The sequence below is a fragment of the Trachypithecus francoisi genome, unplaced genomic scaffold (assembly GCF_009764315.1).
Source record: "Trachypithecus francoisi isolate TF-2019V2 unplaced genomic scaffold, Tfra_2.0 Lachesis_group20, whole genome shotgun sequence".
NCBI lineage: Eukaryota > Metazoa > Chordata > Mammalia > Primates > Cercopithecidae > Trachypithecus > Trachypithecus francoisi.
Genome location: NW_022681466.1, coordinates 60,417,459 through 60,440,286, shown reverse-complemented (window position 1 = coordinate 60,440,286; position 22,828 = coordinate 60,417,459). Strand labels below are relative to the sequence as shown.

The window sequence follows — 22,828 nt, the reverse complement described above, 5'->3', positions numbered from 1 at the left end:
CCCAGTGCTACAAACCCTTTCAAATCCATTTCTTTGGTTATCTGCAGCCACTCTGTGAAATAAGTATGGCAGATGTTATTGTTATTTCTCTTCTTATAGAAGAGAAGGCAGAACTCAAAGACCAAATTACTGTGGACCAAGTGCTGGGCTCAGCTCTGATCTGTGTATTTAAGGCTTTGCATGCTTACTTCCTCAAATATTTATCAAGGAGCTTTTATCTATCCATTATAATGAAACACATTGCAATGAAGCCAGGTGACTCTCCTAACTACAGTGAAAGGCGCATTCTGCAAAGCCGTGGTGAGAAACAAATGTAGGTTTTGATAGATGGACAGATAGCAATCAAATGTGGGGGGAGGAGACAGGCTCAAAGACCAGACGGAGGAGCTTGGGATTAGAGTAGAGAGCCTTGTTCGGTCTTTGAGCAGCAGTGACTCAGTGTGTTTTAGGAAGATAAGTTTGGCAACAATTAACAGACTGGTTTGGAGAGTGGAGACAGAAGACTAAGGAAAGCTAGCTGGAAAGAGTTTAAATCAGTGCCTTTCAAATGTTAACGTGCGTAGGAATTACCAGAGGATCTCATTAAAATGCGCTGATTCAGTAAGTTTGGGCGGAACCTAAGATCCTGCATTTCTAACTAGCTCCCAGGTACTGCCAGCAATGTAGATCCATGAGCTCCAATTTGTACCATCAAGGTTTCAAGTAATCTAGCTGTCGGGTAATGGGGAGTTAGACTTGGAACATTACCATGTGTTACATTCTTTTTTATTATTTTTTTTATTTTTTATTTACTTATTTATCTATTTATTTTTGAGATGGAGTCTCACTCTGTCGCCCAGGTTGGAGTGCAGTGGCGCCATCTCGGCTCACTGCAAGCTCCGCCTCCCGGGTTCCCGCCATTCTCCTGCCTCGGCCTCCGAAGTAGCTGGGACTACAGGCGCCCGACACTAGGCCAGGCTAATGTTTTGTATTTTTAGTAGAGACGGGGTTTCACCACGTTAGCCAGGATGGTCTCGATCTCTTGACCTCGTGATCCACCCGCCTCGGCCTCCCAAAGTGCTGGGATTGCAAGCGTGAGCCACCGCCGCACCTGGCCGTGTTACGCTCTTAAATTGTGGTCTCCGGACCAGCAGCATCTGCATCACCAGGGAGCTTGTTAGAAATGCACATTCTCAGACCCCATCCTGGACCTGCTGAATCTGAAACTCTGGGCTGGGGCACAAGAATCTGTGTTTTATAAGTACTGCGCGCTAACCGATTGCGCCACTGGAGCCACGAATCTGTGTTTTAAGAAGTGCTTCAGGTTATTCCCATGCACAGGCAAGTTTACAAACATTATGCTGGAAAGCCTTAGGCTAGCGAGGGATAGAGTTTAATTGCCGAATACTGGGAGGTCCTTACTACTGGGCATCCCAGAACTCTTTTCTACCATGTGGTTTAAGACACTTCTGCCTTTAAAACTCATTGAGTTGCACAACATGTGAGTGCATGTAACGCCATTAACTGTACACTTAAGAAGGGTTTGAGGTGGTAGATTTTATGTTATCGCTTACCACAATTTTTAAAATTATTTGATGCTAAGACCAGTCCCCACTCTGGCTGCCTTCCTGACAACTGTTTACTGCTAACAGAACTAAGCAGATGCCTGTATTGGCGGGGGCTCCTTCCTTCCCACTAGAACATTCACCTGGTGGCCAAGTGGCTCAGCACCCTGGAGAAGAAGCTGGAGGAGCACAGTGAGAACAGCCACCCAGAGTTTAGGGTCTTCATGAGTGCAGAGCCGGCACCCTCCCCTGAGAGCCACATCATCCCCCAGGGCATCCTGGAGAACTCCATTAAGATCACCAATGAGCCCCCCACGGGCATGCATGCCAACCTACACAAGGCCCTGGACAACTTCACTCAGGTACTGCCCCGGGAGGGAGGCAAAACTAACAGCCCACCTCGCAATCAGCTGATGCAAACTGGTTGGGGGAGAGCATGCAACTCAGAAGGGAGTGCGGTGCTGGTTGGGCTACGGAGCAATGCTGATGTGGGTAAAATGTTCCCACCTGATACCCACTCAGGGCAACCCCACTCTCCATTGCCAGATAACCCCAGGGGAGTAGAGCTCAGGACATTTCTTTGGCAAGAGATGTGGGGAAGCCTTCTGCAAGTTTACTGTTACCTCATATTCCAAGATGAAGAAGGGTGCGTTGCTATAAATGTAATTGATAAGATACACTGGGTCACACACTGACGGGCTGTCTTCAGGCAAAGGGATGACACTGTCAATCAGATGATATCACTTGACATCTCCATGAATCTTGAGTATCAAGGGTTCAAAGAATCCAGGTGTCAGGTGGTGGGGATATGGATTTGAAATGTAACTGCATGTTAGACCCCTTCAAATATGGCCCCTGGACCAGCAGCAGCAGCATCACCTGGAAACTTGTTAGAAATGCAGATTTTTTTTTTTTTTTTTTGAGACGGAGTCTCTCTCTGTAGCCCAGGCTGGAGTGCAGTGGCACAACCTCAGTTCACTGCAAGCCTAAAGTAAGATGAAGACTGTAGTCCCGTGAAGGGACTACAGGCGCCCGCCACCACACCCGGCTAATATTTTGTATTTTTAATAGAGACAGGGTTTCACCGTGTTAGCCAGGATGGTCTCTGTCTCCTGACCTCGTGATCCGCCCGCCTCAGCCTCCCAAAGTGCTGGGATTACAGGCATGAGCCATCGTGCCCAGCCAGAAATGCAGATTTTTAGGCCCCAATCTGAAACTCTGGGCTGGGCCCCAGAAATCTGTTTTAATGAACCCTCCAGGAGATTCTTATACACAGTCAGGTCTGAGAACACTGTGCTCCAGAGAGACCCAGAATATGAAGGCATGGTGTTCAAATGCAGACCGCTACATTTCCATTACTGGGAATTCCAAGGCTTATGTTGTAGCATATTTATTTAAAGCCAGGTCCAAGCCCATGGTGGCCAACTTTGTATATGAAGTTGCACTGTCAAAGTCTGCAGCTCAGGCTTCTTTCATCTTCTCAAGAAGGCACTATTTCTTGTTGGTTCTCTTTTGGGAGTTCCACCTCCCTGGGCAGGGGAGTACCCAAAGGCATGAATCGGAGCAGAGTGGGGGCCATAGGATCACCTTAAAAGTCCATCTGCCACACCACGCTTTGGTGGAATCCGAGGAGAGGGTTCCAGCAGCTGCTGGGAGGTTTTCTTCTCGGTTGTCATCTTGTAATAGTACCAGTGCGTCTCAGGTTTCCCAGAAGCCCTGCTAGCTCCCATGTGTCAGATGGGCCATTCAACAGGATGACTGTGCCAGCTAACTTTGGGGCCTGGTTTAAGCCTAAAGGAAGATGAAGACCATGTGGCAGTCAGAGTCTCAGAAGATTTTACTGACTGCGTGACACCCTCATAGTGTAGGAGTCCAGCAGCCCAACTCTGGGCGGGAGGGATGTTTCCACAAAGATTCGAGAAGCAAAATGCCTTCAGTCCCCTCTGTACTCTTTCCAAGCTTAACTCCCAGGCAGTGATTACACCTGCTAAGGTTCCACAACAGGCAAGAAAAGCATGGTAGGAAGGGAAGATATTGGAGTTGCTGCCATGGGATGTGCACCCACACCCCACACCCCGGTACACAACATTCTCATTGCATGTCACCCTGATCCCCATCAGCTACAGGAGTGAACCTTATTAGCACATTCATATGCACAAACTTGAACCCTAAACCAAACCCCATTATAACCTGAATCTAAACCTTAATTCAATGCTCAACTAAAGCCTGACCCCTCCACACGTTCCCCCCAGGCTGTAGTCTCACTGTAACTCAAACCCAAACCAGAATATATGGTAACATTTTCCAACACGAACCCTGATTGTAACCCCACCCTAGCCAGCCCTGTATAAGAGAAGCTGTGTGTGAACATTCAAAGCGATGCTGTCATTTCAGGACACTCTGGAGATGTGTTCTCGGGAGACGGAGTTTAAGAGCATCCTCTTTGCTCTTTGTTACTTTCACGCCGTGGTGGCAGAAAGACGGAAATTTGGGCCCCAGGGATGGAATCGCTCGTACCCCTTTAACACTGGAGACCTCACTATCTCTGTGAACGTCCTCTACAACTTCCTGGAGGCCAACGCAAAGGTAAAGGCCATGGACGTTCAGGAACTAGCCAGGTTGGGAGAGGGTTAAAATTATTTGATTTTGAGGGGTGAATCAGAGGGGTCTAGGATGGGGCTTGAGAATGCGCATTTCTAACAAGCTCCCTGGTGATGCAGATGCTGCTGGTTCGGGGACCACAATTTAAGAGTGTAACCCATGGTCATGTTCCAACTCTCACTCCCCATTACCTGACAGCTAGATTATTTGAAGCCTTGATAGTACAAATCAGAGCCCATGAATCAACATCATTGGCAGTACCTGGGAGCTAGTTAGAAATGTAGAATCTTCGGTTCCACCCAAACGTACTGAATCAGCGCATTTTAATGAGATTCTCTGGTAATTTGTATGCACGTTAAGGAGGGCCACCTCTCACGAGGATGATGCAGTACCATCCCACAGAAGGGGCATGTGCACACTGCAGGGCTGCGCCCCTCACAGCTGGGATGAGGCAGTGCCAACCCCAGGACTAGCCCAAAGGCTAAGGAGAGTAGAACTGTGAGGTGAGAGCCATGAATGCTCAGGATGTCTAACTAGAGACTCACACAGTGAGTCAGTCCCATGAGAGAGTGTCCCGGGCCCCACCAGACCACACCTGTGTCCTCACAGCATGGCAGGTAGGCTGTGGATCAGCAGGAAGAGACTTCACACTCGCCTGACGCTAACAATCACTGCTCTTCCAATTAAGGGAATATTCACCTCATCAACGTTATTCTAGTTCAGGAACCAAACACAGAGTCAGCAGGGCCACTACCTCTTCCTTGTGAGGAAAATGAACCAGGCCCAGATGCCCTGAGAAATCCTTCTGTCTCCGGCCCTTGGGCCTGGGAAGCCCATGCCTCTCAACAGTGTTCTTTCATTGCTGGCTTTCCTCCAGGGACCTCCCTCCCTAAGTTTCACACCAATGAACTTTTGAGCTTTGTTTATTCACTTTGAACTTTCAAAGGAAACAGTTAATCTTGCCATTAAAGGCAGAAAATTAGAAAAGTACTCTGGTCCTCACTTTTCTCCTTTTGACATTCACCTATTTAAATTGCTTCTAGGTAGAGCCTGCCTTCCTTTTCACAGTTAATGATCATGAAAGAGGGAAGGCATATATATATATAGGTGGGGCGTGAGGTTGGTATCTTTCCTCTCTTCACTCTTTGATGTAATTATTCAAGCTTTTTTTTTTTCTCTCTTTTTTTTTGAGACGGGGTTTCGCTCTTGTTGCCCAGGCTGCAGTGCAATGGCGCGACCTCGGCTCACCACAACTTCTGCTTCCCAGGTTTAAGTGATTCTCCTGCCTCAGCCTCCTGAGTATCTGAGATTACAGGCATGCGCCACCACGCCCGGCTAATTTTGTATTTTTAGTAAAGATGGGGTTTCTCCATGTTGGTCAGGCTGGTCTTGAACTCCCAACCTCAGGTGATCCACCTGCCTCAGCCTCCCAACGTGCTGGGATTACAGGCGTGAGCCACTGCACCCAGCCTTCTTCAAGCTTTTAATGAACTCCCCAAACACCCCTAACCCTGCTGGGCACTGGGAGTGTGAAGATAAATAAGACATCACTCTCAATCTCAAGAAGCATCCCCTCTCGTGACTTTCTGTGCTGCCCAGATGGCAGGCCAGCCCCGACGCCTGTGTGGAGGTCTTCCTTCCTTCCTCTCTTTCTTCCCCCCGTCACTCAGGTCCCCTATGATGATTTGCGCTACCTGTTTGGAGAGATCATGTATGGAGGCCATATCACAGACGACTGGGACAGAAGGCTCTGCAGAACCTACCTGGAGGAATTCATTCGACCAGAAATGTTAGAAGGAGAACTGTCTTTGGCCCCAGGGTTCCCACTCCCAGGCAACATGGACTACAATGGTTATCATCAGGTGAGGCTCTGCTCTGTGCTTCTGATGGTGTGAGGGTGCTCACAGGGACCTGGGTGTTCCTCCCACACTGCCCTGAACCACCAGGGAAGCTTCTGCTGGGCCATCACCATGGCTGCCAGCAGGCGCCGGGACAGAAGGGCTTAGACAGCTGAGCTCATGTCAAATCTGGTCCTATGCCCCAAGCCTGCCCTGTTTAAGTTGAGAGATATGGGATTTCTAGCCTCAAATTAATCATCAAATGGAGCCTTTGGAGAGCTTTCCATTCCTGATGTTTGCTTCAGTCATTCTATGTGTGGTATTTTCTACAGATAACATCTGGGACAGTTATTTGGTTGTTTTCAGTTGGGATGTTGACAAAGCCATTTGTCATGGAGCACAATTTCAGGCAAGACCTTAGCCAACTTTTGGTAAAGTTTCTGTCAGTGATTCTAAATATCCCTGGAGGAGAATGATCTTGTGCTAGGATCACTCAGATCACTCACCCCTCCCACTCCCTGTTGGTGGCTGTGGGCACAGGCAGATACCACATACGTATGCCACAGTCAGCATTCTCATGAAGGTTTTCTTTTTTTTTTCTTTTTTGGGACCGAGTCTTGCCCTGTCACCTAGGCTGGAGTGCAGTGGTGCGATCTTAGCTCACTGCAACCTCCACCTCCCGGGTTCAATCTATTGTCCCTGCCTGAGCCTCCTGAGTAGCTGGGATTACAGGCGCCTGCCACCACACCCAGCTAATTTTTGTGTTTTTTAGTGGAGATGGGGTTTCATCATGTTGGCCAGGCTGGTCTTGAACTCCTGACCTCAGGTGATCCACCTGCCTCGGCCTCCCAAAATGCTGAGATTACAGGCGTGAGCCACCACGCCCAGCCTCATGGAGGTTTTCTTACTATTACTTCGGTCTTTTATGTTACTGTTACCACAGTGATGTTTAAAGTATTCATCTTAGCCTATTTCACCTACCATGAGAAACATTCCGAAAGATATTTTTTAACAGTTTTTATTGGTAGGCTTTTGAACAGGCCTAGAAAAACTCTTGAATATAAAGTATAAGGGAAATATTGATCATAGGAATATTAACTGCAAGTTAAAAAAATTTTTTTTAATTCATAAAACTTAAGGGTAAATCATTTGATCCAGAAAAATTGGGCCTATAAGAAGAAATTTAAAACAATAAAGCTCTTTAAGGAAAATAAGAGGAAATCGTTTTTAACTGCTTCACCAAAGGCAAGAAGGCTTTACCCAGGAAAATTGTGCAACAGCGTCCCCTAGTGTCCATGGGATAATTCGACAGGCGGCGGGAGCAAGTAACAGGCAAAGGAAGTCTGGTTCTCTTTATTCCGCAAGGGTGCAGTTGATTTGCACATTTCCAAATGACGGAGGTACACTCTCTTTCTTTATACTTCTCTTTAATGTGTCAGTTAATAGATGGTTCTAGGGCATCCACATAGATTCCAGACCTGCACAGAACGCTGGAGGAAATACAAAAATGAACATACAAATTGGCCTTTGAGCCTTTGAGGAATGTTAATAACACCAAGGAATCATCAAAATCATATCAGGGATAGAACTTGAGGGATATTTTCCCACCATCGTGAAAAGAGTCATAAAGAGGCACTCAAAGCATTCAGAGCCAGGGACGGTGGCTCCCGCCTGGAAGGCCAGAACTTTGGGAGGTCAAGGCTGGAGGATCATTTGAGCTGACAAGTTAGAGATCAGTGGGCAACACAGTAAGACCTCGTCTCTACAAAAAATAGAAATAAAAAAATCAGCTGAGCATGGCGGCATGTACCTGTAGTTCCAGCTGCTTGGGAGACTGAGGTGGAAAGCACTTGGGCCTGGGAGGTGGAGGCTTTAGTGATCTGTGATAGTGCTGCTGTACTCTAGTTTTTTCAACCGAAGGAGAGCCTGGCTCCAAAACAAACCAACGAACAAATAAAAAAACTGAGCCTTAGCCGCTGGGGAGGATTTTTAGGCATTAGGCATGGCAGACTGTGGCCACTAGCACTGACCACAGAAAGGAGTTGCTTGGGTGACACACAGTTTGAAATTTTGTTTTATTTGAATACTTTCCACCAGGGGTGCAAACTCTCCGGTTCGCAGCCAATCTCACCTCCCTCATCCTAAGCCCAATTCACTAGCTTATTTTGCATGTGCCGTCCCATGTATATGTTCAGGTTTGTCATGTCTGATTTAGATGGAGGGGAGAGAAAAAGAAGAAGGAAAGGTCTGGAATCCTAGAAGAGCTTAAGTAAAATCACTAGGGAGGGAGGGCTGCGTGTTTTTGAAAGACTAGGAGAAGTCCTCCTCTGGTCTGCAGGAACAAGAGTCATCAGGGAGCAGTGGGAGGCAGTGGGGCTGGAGATAGATAAAGTCATCTCAGCATCCCAGAAAAGAAAGAATGATAGAATGAATGTGGAAGTTCTGGGAAACAGGTCCAGCCGACAAAAACAGATGATGTCAAGGTGCACTAATAGGTGGAGAGGGTGCTGAAATCAACCAGGGATGGCGAGCAGTGTCCCTGGGGGAAGGACACCAGCCCATGGACTCCCTGCAGAGGACAAGCCGGTGTGGGAGATGGGAGGTATGTGTTGGTTTCTTTTTAATCGAGCTTGCCCTTGATTTTCAGTACATCGATGCTGAGCTGCCCCCGGAATCCCCCTACCTCTATGGCCTCCACCCAAATGCAGAGATTGGTTTCCTGACCCAAACCTCAGAAAAGCTCTTCCGCACTGTGCTGGAGCTGCAGCCTCGGGACAGCCAGGCCGGAGATGGAGCGGGGGCCACAAGAGAAGAAAAGGTATGTGTGGTGGGGGCTGCCTGAGGTCGTTCTGGGGGAGCCCGAGGATCAGAGATGCACACCTTTCTCCTGCTGGCCATTTTGGCAGTACACAGCATAGACAACACACAAGGCAGCAACCACCTGCAGCCTGGAGATGCTTGCCTGACACCAACAAGAGCCTCTCCCCTCCCCCATCATCACCATGCTGGCCATCAGTTAAATCATAGGAAGTTCCTGCCATTGGGTTCAGCAGTTTGCTTTGCCGGTCCACCCAAAGTCCATTTTTATTCAGCTTCTCTGCCAAAGTGAAGAAAGGGCAGGGCTGAACAGTGGTGGCTTGGGAACTTTAAATGCGACTTCCTGATTCCCTGGCAAACCAAGCAAGGATGGGCAAGGGGCTGTCCCTAAGCACCCCCACCTCAGTTCACCAACCAGATGCTGGTGGGGAAGAACATGCTCCTTCACAATGCAAATGCCTTCTCTTTGTGCGAATGGCTTCTAGTCAGAGAGTCTCTTAACACACAGTTACCTGCTATTAAGCACAGGACTTCCTAAAAGTTTAGGAAGGTGGAAGGGAATTATGGAGTAGAAAGGCAGACCAGGGTGAGGTGTGGGTTTCAGGACAACCCAAGGCAACATGGGGGCTCTGATCCTGGTATGGGGGTAGCTGAGGATAAAGAAAGAACGGGCCTCACGCCTGTAATCCCAGCACTTTGGGAGGCCAAGGCGGGCAGATCATGAGGTCGCGAGTTCAAGACCAGCCTGGCCAACATGGTGAAACCCCGTTTCTACTAAAAATACAAAAATTAACTGGGCGTGGTGGCGGGCACATGTAATCCCAGCTACTTGGGAGGAGGCTGAGGCAGGAGAATCACTTGAACCTGGGAGGCGGAGGTTGCAGTGAGCCAAGACCGCGCCACTGCACTCCAGTCTAGTGACAGAGCAAAACTCCGTCTCAAAAAAAAAAAAAAACAAAAAACGGACACTAAAGGGAGATTTCTCCATGAAATTTTTTCTGAGACAAGCTAACCAACTTCCTAAAGACGTATTTGTACCAGCTCACATCCACCTCATGGTACTGCCTGGATTTTTTTTTTTTTAATTTAAATTTTTCTGGGTAAGATTTCACTCCATCACCCAGGCTGGAGAGTTCAGTGGCATAATCACAGCTCACCACAGCCTCCAACTCCTAACCTCAAGCAATCCTTCCACCTCAGCCTCCTGAGTAGCTAGGACTGCAGGTGTGTACCACCACGCCCTGCTAATTTTTTAACTTTTTGTAGAGACAGGGTCTCACTGTGTTGCCTAGGCTGGTCTTGAACTCCTGGGCTCAAGAAGTCCTCTCACCTTGACCTCCCAAAGTGCTAGGATTATAGGCGCGAGCCACTGCACCCGGTCCTACTTAGGTTCTTTAATTTAGAGATACCATTAGGTTTACAAGTAAACGTCCTTGGGAAGATTATCCAACTTTTAGGCTCTAGAGACCGATTTTAGGAAAGCAAACTGATACTAAAAGAGTTGGACTTTTAGGCCGGGCGCGGTGGCTCAAGCCTGTAATCCCAGCACTTTGGGAGGCCGAGACGGGCGGATCACAAGGTCAAGAGATCGAGACCATCCTGGCTAACACGGTGAAACCCCGTCTCTACTAAAAATACAAAAAATTAGCTGGGCGAGGTGGCGGGCACCTGTAGTCCCAGCTACTCGGGAGGCTGAGGCAGGAGAATGGCCTAAACCCGGGAGGCGGAGCTTGCAGTGAGCTGAGATCCGGCCACAGCACTCCAGCCTGGGCGACAGAGCGAGACTCCGTCTCAAAAAAAAAAAAAAAAAAGAGTTGGACTTTTATATAAAGATACGGAGTCGTGTCATCAAAATAGTATTTCTCAAATTTTAATATGCCTGAGAAGGTGCCGGAGAGATTGAAATTCTGACTCCGAGGCCTGGGGTTAGGTTGCATTGGCAACCTAGTGGTTTTGATAAGGTGAGCATACTTTGAGAAAGCTGCCCCATATGACCCTCCTCAGTCCATTCCACTATTTGATGTGTAATTTGAAAATAAAGAGAAGAACCCACCCAGAATGAATAATGTTGCTAGATCTAAAACTGAAAAAGGCTGAGGCTGTATAAGTAATAGACTTAGAATTCTTCAGTCAAGGTTCAAAGAAGGTTCTAATGCTTATCATTTCCTTATCCCCTCCCCAAGCTAACCCAAGAAATGGGGTGTGTGTATGTGCTTGTCTGTGTATTTTGAAATGATATAAACTGTGATTCCTTGGCATGCACAGTGCTGCATGGGACAAGTGGGCAAGTTACTGGGTGCACATCTGATTGTGCAGTATCCCAGTATTTGGCCATGGTGGTATTTCTCACATAGCTCACATGTTCCTATGAGCTATGTTCCTTCCTGTCCACAGAGCAGTCCAGCTCAAGATGAGGGACAAAGAGTCAAAGCCCAGAGAGTATTTTGTTGTTGAGAAGTAAATGACCAAGAGGTTGCACACTCCACATACACTCATGAACTCTTGACTTAATTCTGCTCCCATGTTTACATCTATATGAAGGGAAGCTGGGGATTTTTAGTATATAGCTAAAGAGAAGGAGAGAGAAGAGAGGCTGGCATGATAGACACATGGATGGATGGATGGATGGATGGATGGATGGATGGGTGGATGGATGGATGGATGGGTGATGGATAGATGATGGATGGATGGATGGATGGATGGATGGATGATGGATAGATGGGTGATGATGGATAGATAATTGATGAATGGATGAATGGATGGATGGGTGATGGGTGATGATGGATAGATAATTGATGGATGGATGAATGGATGGATGGGTGATGGGTAGATGGCTGATGGATAGGTAGTTGATAGATGGATGGATGGATGATAGAGGAATAGAGTTATGTACACTGAAGGGCATCTGCAGGAATATATACCAAAAAACTAATATTGGAACAGTGTTTTTCTCCCACTGAGGGAAGAGTTAAGACTGTGGGAGGACTATGCTTCTCATATCATGTATATCAGAAATGTTTAGATTTTTCTGATAAGCATTTATTACTTTTCCGAAAAGGAAGAAAGCAGAAGTGTTTGTCTGTGGAAATAAAGTGGACCCCATCCCTTGGAACCCACTCCTCCTATCTGAGAGTCTCTGGGTTCCTTGAGCAAAAGAGGGCCCTGCATACATCTGCGGACCTGGGCCCTTCCCTATCAGCCCTCTCCCTCCTCAGGCCCCCACACCCTTGACAGTCTGATCAGAGATGAAACAGAACTCTGTGTCCCCACATCCTGTGTATTTTGGAACAATACCTCCAGATGATCTTTTCATCTTTTTGTGAATCATGTCCAAATGGAAGCTCGCTGATACAGAGCTGTTTTTTCAAACTCTGCTCCAGAGGAAAAAAATATATATAATTTTAGCCATTTGTCTTCTACCCCAGCAGCCACTCTCGGGTACTATTAAAATCCGATTCCAGTTTTTGCTATGACAGCACCAAAGACCCATTCGTGACAGAGTGATTGGTTTTTACTTTCTTTTTTTCCAACATCAGCTCTTTTCCTGGAGATGGCATTGTATGTTAACAATACAAGGCAAGGTGAATATTTATCATCCTTTACACTTATATAGTTCTTTATAGCTTTCGGAGACGGCCACACTCATCAGCTCATTTGATTTGATCTTCACATCAACTGTGGGAGTTGGGAAAGGGGACAAGTGGAAAAAAAGACACTCTTGGAAGTGTTTACAGTTGGAGAAAATTGAGGCCTAAGCAACTTGCTTACTTTCACATGGGTAATGCATGGCAGAACTATTAACTCTGTCAGGTCTCCTTGGTTGCAAGCAATAGACATCAACATTGCTTAACTAGGCAAGAAATAGCTCATTCTACCAAGGGAGTCAAGCCAAGAACAGATAAAAATCATGATGGCTCTAGAGTCCCAGGTAAAAGAAGGGTAGACCGTCCTTTCCAGGCACCTCTATCCTGCCAGTGGTTCCTTGGATTCCAGGCTTGAAATTCCATTTGTTGTGCTCCTGGGAAACATAATCTGATTGGCCCAACTTGGTTCAGGGGAAACGGGGCCCAGTGACTAAACATAAACATAAAACAATGAGGAAGACGTAGTTTCACAAAGGAGATAGGGAATTGTTCCTAGAAGGGAAGAGAGATAATGAACAGACAAAAACAACAGATATCCTCCACAGGCACCTAGAGCTCAGCTCTCAGGACTCCAGAAAGGGGCTGGTGCTCACTCGCTCACTCCCTCCCTCCCCTCTCTCCCTCTGTCCCAACCTGCTGGCTGTGTGGTCTATTACGTCTGCAATGGTTTCATCTTTCTTTCTCTGCTGACAGACCTCCTGGGCTTACTCATTTATTCCACAATGGCAGACTCAACCTCCAAGTGCTTGCCCCAAATTAACTCAGAATCTCTGAGCCTCAGTTCCAATTTTCCAGGAGAGAGACCCTAGTTGTCCCAGCTCCCCTCATCTAATTAGCTGACAGTTTGTATGGGGAAAAGAATCGTGGGGTACAACAGGAGGTTCACATGATAGATGAGGGTGTTTCTTCCAGAACTCAAGGATAGAAACTGCAGTGTTGCCTCATAGAAACTCAGAACTGAGTGGATGGCCAGATAGATAGATACGTAGGTAGGTAGGTAGATAGACAGATGATTGACAGATTAGATAGATGGATAGATGATTGATAGATGATAGATATTATTTATAACTGTATATGGATATACTGTATCTGGATATAGATAGATTTGTCATTGCGGCTCATCACTTCAGCGTCACATGGCCCATGGGGGCCAACTTTTGGCCCAAGTCTGTCTTATGGCTTTCTAGTTTGATTCCCACAGCCAACTGGGTCAGCCTCTGAATTTTTCAACTCCAAATTCTTAGAGAGGTATCTGTGTTCATCTTATTACGCTACCCATGCAAGTCCCAGCAACTTGGCCGGCCTATGAGGAGGTCCTGCTGTGATCAGTCAGTCCTCAGCGCTGAACCAGTTGACCTGGACAAGCGGGCAAGCGTTTGGCCAGGTCGGTGGGGGGAGGGGCAGCCGATGATGGATGATTGGCATCCCTGGTCCCACACTGCAGGAAACTGGATTCCTTCTGCAGAACAGAGCCCCTTCTTAACGCTGTATTTCCTTCTGTGGGGCAGGTCAAGGCACTTCTGGAAGAAATATTGGAGCGGGTGACAGACGAGTTTAACATCCCAGAACTGATGGCCAAAGTGGAGGAGCGCACCCCTTACATTGTAGTTGCCTTCCAGGAGTGTGGCCGGATGAATATCCTCACCAGAGAGATGCAGCGCTCGCTGAGGGAGCTGGAGCTCGGCTTAAAGGTGAGTGCGGTCTTGTAAGGCATGGAGGGGACATTGCTAGAGGACACAGCTGGAAACCTGTGGGGAAGAAGGAGCACTGGGGGATCTGGAAGCTGGGGAGCAGTTGTCCTGCAGCATCCTAGGTGCCCAAAAGGTATTACTCCCCAGAAACCAAAGTCTGGCCATGAGGTTGTCTGCAAGAACCAAGATGTTATACAATCTTTGACATTTCTCGTCAACAAGGTAAGAGTCTACTATTTCTACTACCAGTTTTACTTTCCTCACCATGAGATGATGTAAAATGCCCAGCACAGAGCCTGTTAATTACTGTTCACCCAGATGACAGGTAGATGGGAGCTCTTTCTGCCTTTGAGGAGCTGAGGAGGGTGACTGCTGTCGGTTTACATTGCCTTGTTTATTAAGAGAATTGTAAATGAACACTCAGACAAGCCCTGGAAGTCCAGGTGTGGAACACGCTGGCGCCTTCATCATGTCTGGCTCTTGGGGTTAAACAGCCAGGGTCACATGTGGATAGGAAAAACATGAATGAGTTTTTTCACACAGAGTCACATAGATGATGAAACAGACTGCAAAATCTAGGTTAGGGTCGGGCGCGGTGGCTCACGCCTGTAATCCCAGCACTTTGGGAGGCTGAAGCGGGCGGATCACAAGGTCAGGAGATCGAGACCATCCTGGCTAATATGGTGAAACCCCGTCTCTACTAAAAATGCAGAAATTAGCCGGGCATGGCGGTGGGCGCCTGTAGTCCCAGCTGCTGGGGAGGCTGAGGCAGGAGAATAGCATGAACCTGGAAGACGGATCTTGCAGTGAGCCGAGATCACGCCACTGCACTCCAGCCTGGGCGACAGAGCGAGACTCTGTCTCAAAAAAAAAAAAAAAAAAAAAAAACTAGGCTAGGGTTGTTTGTTTGTTTAATCTCTTAATGTTCTTTCTCCTTCCTCCACCCCACCTTGACATGGGTAGAAGGAAATAAGGAAGGAGAGACAGGAAGGGAATGTTGAAGATGGACAATGTTTGCTAACATTTCCAAATTCTGTGCTGGCTTGTAATCAAATGAAGGACAAAATTCCACAGAGTAAATAAGAACTTTGTCTGTCGTGTAACGCAGTTCCATTACTTAGGTACGCAGCTCTGTATCAGTAACTATCTTGAGCAAGTGTGCTGCCATTTTAAAGGCTTATGGAACTTGTGTGATGTGGTGCAGCCTATTTACCCATTTGATTTCCAATTCATTCACTCATTTTTCTTCCGAGAGCCTTTGCTGCATTTGGAGTCCTGAATCTCAGAGCTTGCCTGGGCAAAGATGAAGGGTGCGGGAGGCAGCTGTCTTGTCTTTCAGTCTGATTCAAGCAATGTTGATTGATGAGCCTCTTGGGCAAGTCTCAGCACTGCCTGCTGGAGGGTGCAAAGGAGATTGGAAAGGGAGCCTTCCCTTGAAGGACAGTCTTGTGGGGAAACAAACACACACACTGATATAAAGCAGGGTGGAATGAATTAAGAGCCACATAAAGAGACGTGGGAGAAGAAAGAAGAAAGAAGTATTGTATGTGGGGTAAGGAAAGCCCCAGGGAAGAAGTGGCATTCATGGGGTTCCGGAGGAAGGGGAGGATTGTGACAGGTGATCATAAAAGGCAGGGGCTCCTAGAGGCACAGAGCACAGCAGCCCACGGTCTGTTCTCAGAGTTAACATTGGTTCGGCTGCAGCTACAGGCCCACTCAGGTGAGCAACAGTGATAGGGTGAACTTCCAAAAGGTGACAAAACAATGACAGCAAAGCAGCCGGGAACTTTGTCTAATGGTCCCACTGTGAAAGGAAGACAGACAGAGCAATCTCCATTCAAACTTGCTGTCATGAATCCCAGACTCTCCTTAGGACCGTCCCCCAAGCTGGCCTGGTCCTCAGACTCTCCGGAAGTTCTATCACATGTTCCCATCTCCACGCTCCAGTCCTACCAACTTCTGGGGGTGGGGCCTAGAAATCCATAATGTTTCATCACAAGCCAGGAAATTCTTTTGATGACTCAAGTTTGGGAAGCACAGCATGAAGGTAAGAGGCAGAAGAAAAAGTTAGGACAGTGGTATTCGTGGCAAAATGAAGGTGCAAAGGGGATGGCAGCAGAGTTCAGAGAAGAGAGTTTTAAGTCTAGGGAAGGGATAAAGCTGAGCTGGCCAGAGAGGAGAACAGCAGGGAAAACAGGCAAAGCAGGTGACTTGGCAGGAGGAGTTCGCAGAATGGTCTGGCCTGTGAGTGAGAGGTGGAGGGCCCGAGTGGGGCAAGTCCCTCAGATGGAGCAGTGAGGAACGTCAGCTCCGAGTTCTTCCCGGAACACTGGTGGAAGGCATGCTTGGCTTTGCTGACCAGCTTACCTGGCAGGGGGGAAGGGGAAGAGGAAATTCTGCTTGAGGTTTTCCTTCTTCACTTTCTTTGTTTAACAATCACTTTATGCTGGGTGCAGTGCCTCACGCCTGTCACCCCAGCACTTTGGGAGGCCGAGGTGGGCGGATCACGAGGTCAGGAGATCAAGACCAGCCTGGCCAACATGGTGAAACCTCATCTCTACTAAAAAATACAAAAATTAGCCAGGCATGGTGGTGGGCACCTGTAGTTCCAGCTACTTGGGAGGCTGAGGCAGGAGAATAGCTTGAACCCAGGAGGCAGAGGTTGCAGTGAGCCGAGATCGCACCACTGCACTCCAGCCTGGGTGATACAGCGAGACTCTGTCAAAAAAAAAAAAATCTGCACTTGCACCTGCTAAATATATAGCAATAATTTAAAATGTAAAAAGGAAAAAAAAAAAATGCTTGCAACCAGAAAAATAAAATGAAAAAGTTCCAGGACTGTTTTAGGTTGAGCATAGGGAGACATAGGTCTACTCATGTTATCCAACACACTAACTGGACAAACCCAAATGTTGTGCCCGGACTGGGCACCAAAGTTAGAAAATGTCGAATTTTTGAAGTCATTAAGTCAACACTATTAGCATTCATGATAAAGATATTGTTATTCACCATATTTCATATTTGGCTGGATGGGAGGCCATAATGTCTACCCAAAAAGTATTATCACTGAAAGCCCTGATGACTACAGGAGCTCAAATCACACAAAAGTGGTAAAGGAAGGCATCATCTGGGGAAGGCCAGCTGGCCACAAATATGTTCCCACAGAGAGGAATTCTTTTGGGAATTCACCACAGTTAGACATCTGTATCTCAGCCTCACAAGATGAGGAACCAGCTCCTGTGAATATCCCAGAGCTGACTGGAAGGGGTACTGACTTCCACTAACCAAACTCATAAAAGTCTGATGTACCAAATGCCCAATGGCCAATTTATTCTGTTTCAATAACAACTAGGCATAATTTTCAAAGGGCCATATACTGACGGCAGACTGCCCAGAAATTACCTCCCTATGTAGGAAAACTACAGAAGACAAATTCTTAGATTTTTAATGCCCAATACAGTAGCCATTAATGACAGGTGACTACTGAGCCTTGAAATGCGATAGTCCAAATTGAGATGTGCTATAAGCTTAAATTACGCACCACATTTCAAAGCCATGAGACCAAAAACTATAAAATAGTCTAGTAATTTTATATTTATTGTATATTGAAATATTTGGTATTTTAGATATACTGAGTTAAGTAAAAGTTAAATTCACCTGTTTGGTTTTTTACTTTTAAAATGTGAATTCCAGAAAATTTTTAATTACCTATGTGGCTGTCATATGTGGTTTGCATTCTATTTCATTTAGGCACTGCATATCTTAGATGGAGCCATGGCCAGCCCAAAATCTGGGAGGGGCTGGGAACTAATTTTTTTTTTTTTTTGGAGACAGAGTCTTGCTCTGTTGCCCAGGCTGGAGTGCAGTGGCGTGATCTCGGATCACTGCAACCTCTGCCTCCTGGGTTCAAGCCATTCTCCTGCCTCAGCCTCCCGAGTAGCTGGGACTACAGAGGCCCGCCACCATGCCTAGCTAATTCTTGAATTTTTTTTAGTAGAGACGGAGTTTCGCCATATTGGCCAGGTCTCAAACTCCTGACCTTGTGATCGACCCACCTTGGCCTCCCAAAGTGCTGGGATTACAGGTGTGAGCCACCGCAGCTGGCCAGGAACTGATTTTTATCATTCAAACGTGTGATGGCATCAGGCTTTTTTTTCCTATGCTGCGGTGGTTGATTGCTCCTCCTGATCCACAAAATCTGTTTCTAAAGTAGTGAAGTTGTTCAAGTTTAAAGTCTGGCTTGCGGACTGGGGATCTGATCTGGCTCTTTTTTTTTTTTTTTTTTTTGAGATGGACTGTTGCTCTATCGCCCAGGCTGGAGTGCAGTGGTACAATCTCAGCTCACTGCAACCTCCACCTCCTGGGTTCAAGCTATTCTCCTGCTTCAGCCTCCTCCCAAGTAGCTGGGATTACAGGCGCCTGCCACCATGCCCAGCTAATTTTTGTATTTTTTAGTAGAGATGTCCATGTTGGCCAGGCTGGTCTCAAACTCCTGATCTCAAGTGATCCGCCTGCCTCAGCCTCCCAAAGTGCTGGGATTACCAGGGCGGGTGAGCCACCGCACCCGGCCTACTCTGGCTCTTTATTCTGATGCACTGTGTGTTGACTTAATAGTGCAGGTCTGGACGGGTGGCCCGTGCTATGGCCCTTTAATCCCCACCCACTGGGCAGCTATCCTGGCCCATATGCCTTTGGCTTTCCAGTGCTCTGCCAGAATACCTGAATAGAAAGGCAGCTGCCAACCCAGCCTGGAAGGAGTAGGACCCTTATCACTTTCACTTCTTCCCATACTCTCAGCTCCCAGGGTCTTAAACAAATGAAAGCTCCTTGCCAAGAAATCTTCATAGAGAAGAAAAAGCAGAGAGGAGCTAAGCCTCAGGACGGGTTACAGCATGGAGCCCCTCCAGGAGGGAGGACCTAGGTGCTGCTGCCCTGGCCCCTGGCCCTCTGTGGACTGAACGCCCGCTGCACGACCGTGAGCCCAGGGCAACAGCTGCTTCAGAAACACCAGAGGCGCCCTTTTCATACGGAGGTTCCTGGCCTCACTCCCAGAGGTATGAGTCCTTAGTTTGGACTACAGCCTATGAATCCAAGCTTTTAACAAGCTCCCTGACTTAAAAAGAATGAAGACCTACAGGAAAAATGAGGTTTTAACTCTGAATTATGCCAAAGAAAGATTATGAAAGCATTTATGGATAGGGATGAATGAAAGGGTTAAGGTCACAGCCAAATAGCCCTCCTATCCTGAAAAGGGGCCACCCAGCCTGTAGTTCTCCCAGAGTTTCCCTGCAATGCCAAAACCAAGGAAGCACCCTATAGACCCTGAAATGCAGCATTTTCTTGAGCGAAGGGTCCAGTGTTTTAAGTTTTCTTTTCGTTGACTCTTGACCTGTAAACAAGTAAGTGTGACTATCAATCGCTGTTAAACAGGATGCAGGCCAGATGAGTTTAGGAAACTGGTTGAATGAACATAAGTAGGTGTCTTTGCTTAGTATAGCTTGAGACTTTTTTTTTTTTTTTTTTTGAGATGGAGTTTCGCTCTTGTTGTCCAGGCTGGAGTGCAATGGCACGATCTCAGCTCACTGCAACTTCTACCTCCCAGGTTCAAGCAATTCTCCTGCCTCAGACTCCTGAGTAGCTGGGATTACAGGCGCCTCCTACAACACCCAGCTAATTTTTTGTATTTCATAGAAATGGGGTTTCACCATGTTGGCCAGGCTGGTCTTGAACTCCTGACCTCATGATCCACCTGCCTCGGCCTCCCAAAGTGCTGGATTACAGGCCTGAGCCACTGTGCCCAGCCAATGATTTTTTTATTTTCTTCTTTTCCTAAATGACTCCTGGTTCTCTTCTCCAGGGCTCTCCCTGCTTCACTGACAAGCTGAGAGACAGAACATTCTTTAGAGTTCCATCACTTGCACATTCAATTAGTATGTGTAAAATTATTGTCAGAATACATTATAATCTTATTATAAGCAGATGCGAGAAATTTTTAAGAAAGCCAAGTTACACATATTATGTCCTCTGCTTTCAAAATGATTTTAGATTTCTGCAGGGTGTTAAAAATTAAGTACTGCATATATTTCTAAATTTATTAGATCTTATTTTCAGAGTAATTTTAAGTTCACAGCAAAATTGCACAGAAGGTGTGGAGATTTCCCATGTATCTGCTGTCCTCAAAGACAAATTATCCCCCCTCGACTCTCAAATTCAACACCAGAGTGGTACATTTCTTATAACTGATGAATCTATACTCATACATCATTATCACCCAGAGTTCATAGTTTACATTGGGGTTCATTCTTAGTGTCAGACTTTCTATGGGTTTGGACAAATAAATAATAACTTGTGTCCACCATTAGAGTATCATACAAAGTAGTTCCACTGCCCTAAAACCCCTTTGTGTGGCATATATTTTAAACTGTTTTTTGTTTTTAGAGATGGAGTCTTTCTCCATTGCCCAGATTGGAGTGTGGTGCTGTCCTCATGGTTCAAGAGATCTTCCCACCTCAGCCACATGCGTAGCTAGAACTACGGGTGCACACAACCACACCCGACTAACATTTTGTTTTTATTTTTGTAGAGATGGGGTCTCACTGTGTTGCCAGGCTGGTTTCCAACTACTGGCCTCAAATAATCCTCTCCCCTCGACCCAAAGTGTTGGAATTACAGGCATGAGCCACTGTGCCTGGCTATCTTAAACTTTTTTCAAGCACATTATCTCTTCCTATAACAAAACTTATAGAAACAGTTTGCATGGCTTCACTGTTTTCAGAAATGGCACATCTCTGTATGAGGGATGGTAACAGAGAGTGCGCTGTTGACTTAGCCCACAGAAATGACCAGAAACAAAGGACTTCTGAGTCCAGACCTCCATCTGAGTTCATCTGTATCTGCCTCGGTCTGGCCCAGTCCTCAAAGCACATCCCAAACGACCAGGACATTTCCGTCACACTTAGTCCAGTGTACCGCCAGCAGTCCACAACCTGACACCTTAGGAGTTCTGTTGAGTCATGTTACGGGGTGACTCCAGAATGGGGCCTTTATTCCCCTATCAACTCACAGGACAGATGACATTCACAGTATGTTTCCATAGATGCACCCAAATTTCATACAACCCCAGCCAATTTTGTATAGAAGCAAATTTAGTAGAACTATATTTTGCTGTATTGTTTGTAAAGGCATTTTATAACCATGGAAGTTAATTGGCCATTGAAACTTCTTAAAGTTTTTATTCTAAAGGGAAAAATGAATACAGTATGGCCTGTATTTTTTTTAAAAAATGTCTGTTGGACTCATTTCACTTTTGAAGTGAGTCACGACTTTTCAACACATCTTAACCAAAGGTTGGCAAGCAAGTAGTGGATTATGTGCACATAAAAATTTGTATTAAAACTGTCATTTGTAGTTTTTAACGTAGGCCAGGCATGGTGGCTCACACCTGTAATCCTAGCACTTTGGGAAGCCTAGGCGGGTGGATCACTTGAGGCCAGGAGTTTGAGACCAGCCTGGCCAACATGGCAAAATCCCATTTCTACTGGAAATACAAAAATTAGCCAGGTATGGTGGCACATGCCTGTAATCCCAGCTACTTGGATGGCTGAGGCACAAGAATTGCTTGAACCTGGAAAGTAGAGGTTGCAGTGAGCAAAGATCATGCCACTGCACTCCAGCCTGGGCAACAGAGCAAGACTGTTTTAAAAAAAAAAAAAAAAAAATTAACGTAGCTTTGGCAAAAACATGCATAATAGTTTACATTACCAAACAGAAGACTTAGCCTTTCTGCCTAAAATACCATCATCCCCCAGAGCTTCCCATGATGGTAAAGACATTCTATATCTGTGCTAATAAGATCACATGTGGCTACTGAGCACATGAAATGTAACTAATGTGACAAAGAAACTGAACTTTTAATTTTTTTTTTTTTTTTTTTTTTGAGATGGAGTTTTGCTCTATCGACCAGGTTGGAGTGCAGTGGTGGGATCTTGGCTTATGCAACCTCCGCCTTCCAGGTTCAAGTGATCCTCCTGCCTCAGCCTCCTGAGTAGCTGGGATTACAGGCACCCACCACCAAGCCCGGCTAATTTTTGTATTTTTAGTAGAGATGGGGGTTTCTCCATGTTAGTCAGGCTAGTCTCGAACTCCTGACCTCGCCACCCACCCACCTCAGCCTCCCAAAGTGCTGGGATTACAGGCATGAGCCACCGCGCCCAGCCGAATTTTTAATTTTTTTTCTTCTTCAAGATAGGGTCTCACTATGTTACCGAGACTAGTCTACAAACTCCTGGCCTCAAGCAATCCTCCTGTCTCAGCCACCTGAGCAGCTGGGATTACAGGCGTGCACCAATACACCCAGCTAATTCTTTATTTTTTTGTAGATACTAGGCTTCACTCTGTTTCCCAGGCTGGTTTCATACTCCTGGGCTCAAGTGATCCTCCTGACCTGGCTTCCCAAAGGGCCGAGATTATAGGCATGAGCCACTGTGCCCAGCTCTCAATTTTTAATTTTATAATTTTAATTCACTTGCACTTAAATAGCCACATGTGGTTAGTGGCTACTGTATGAGACACCGTAGACCTAAAGTATATGTATTTGAGTCCTGTAATGTAAGGCCAGGGACAATGGGTAAGCACTTGCCTTGTAGCTGTGTTTGCTAAAGATTGAGTATCAGGTAGTTTCCCCATAAAGCACA

General features: G+C 46.5%; 1 protein-coding gene across 1 annotated transcript in view; it reads left to right on the top strand.

The window, feature by feature from the left end:
* Positions 1–22,828, top strand: part of DNAH9 (dynein axonemal heavy chain 9) — a 386,382-nt gene that overhangs the window by 342,716 nt on the left and 20,838 nt on the right. The window contains exons 63-67 of the mRNA XM_033184520.1: positions 1,679–1,906; positions 3,939–4,130; positions 5,816–6,007; positions 8,631–8,801; positions 13,953–14,135. Coding sequence (XP_033040411.1) covers positions 1,679–1,906; positions 3,939–4,130; positions 5,816–6,007; positions 8,631–8,801; positions 13,953–14,135 — 966 coding nt within the window. The remainder of the gene's footprint in view (positions 1–1,678; positions 1,907–3,938; positions 4,131–5,815; positions 6,008–8,630; positions 8,802–13,952; positions 14,136–22,828) is intronic.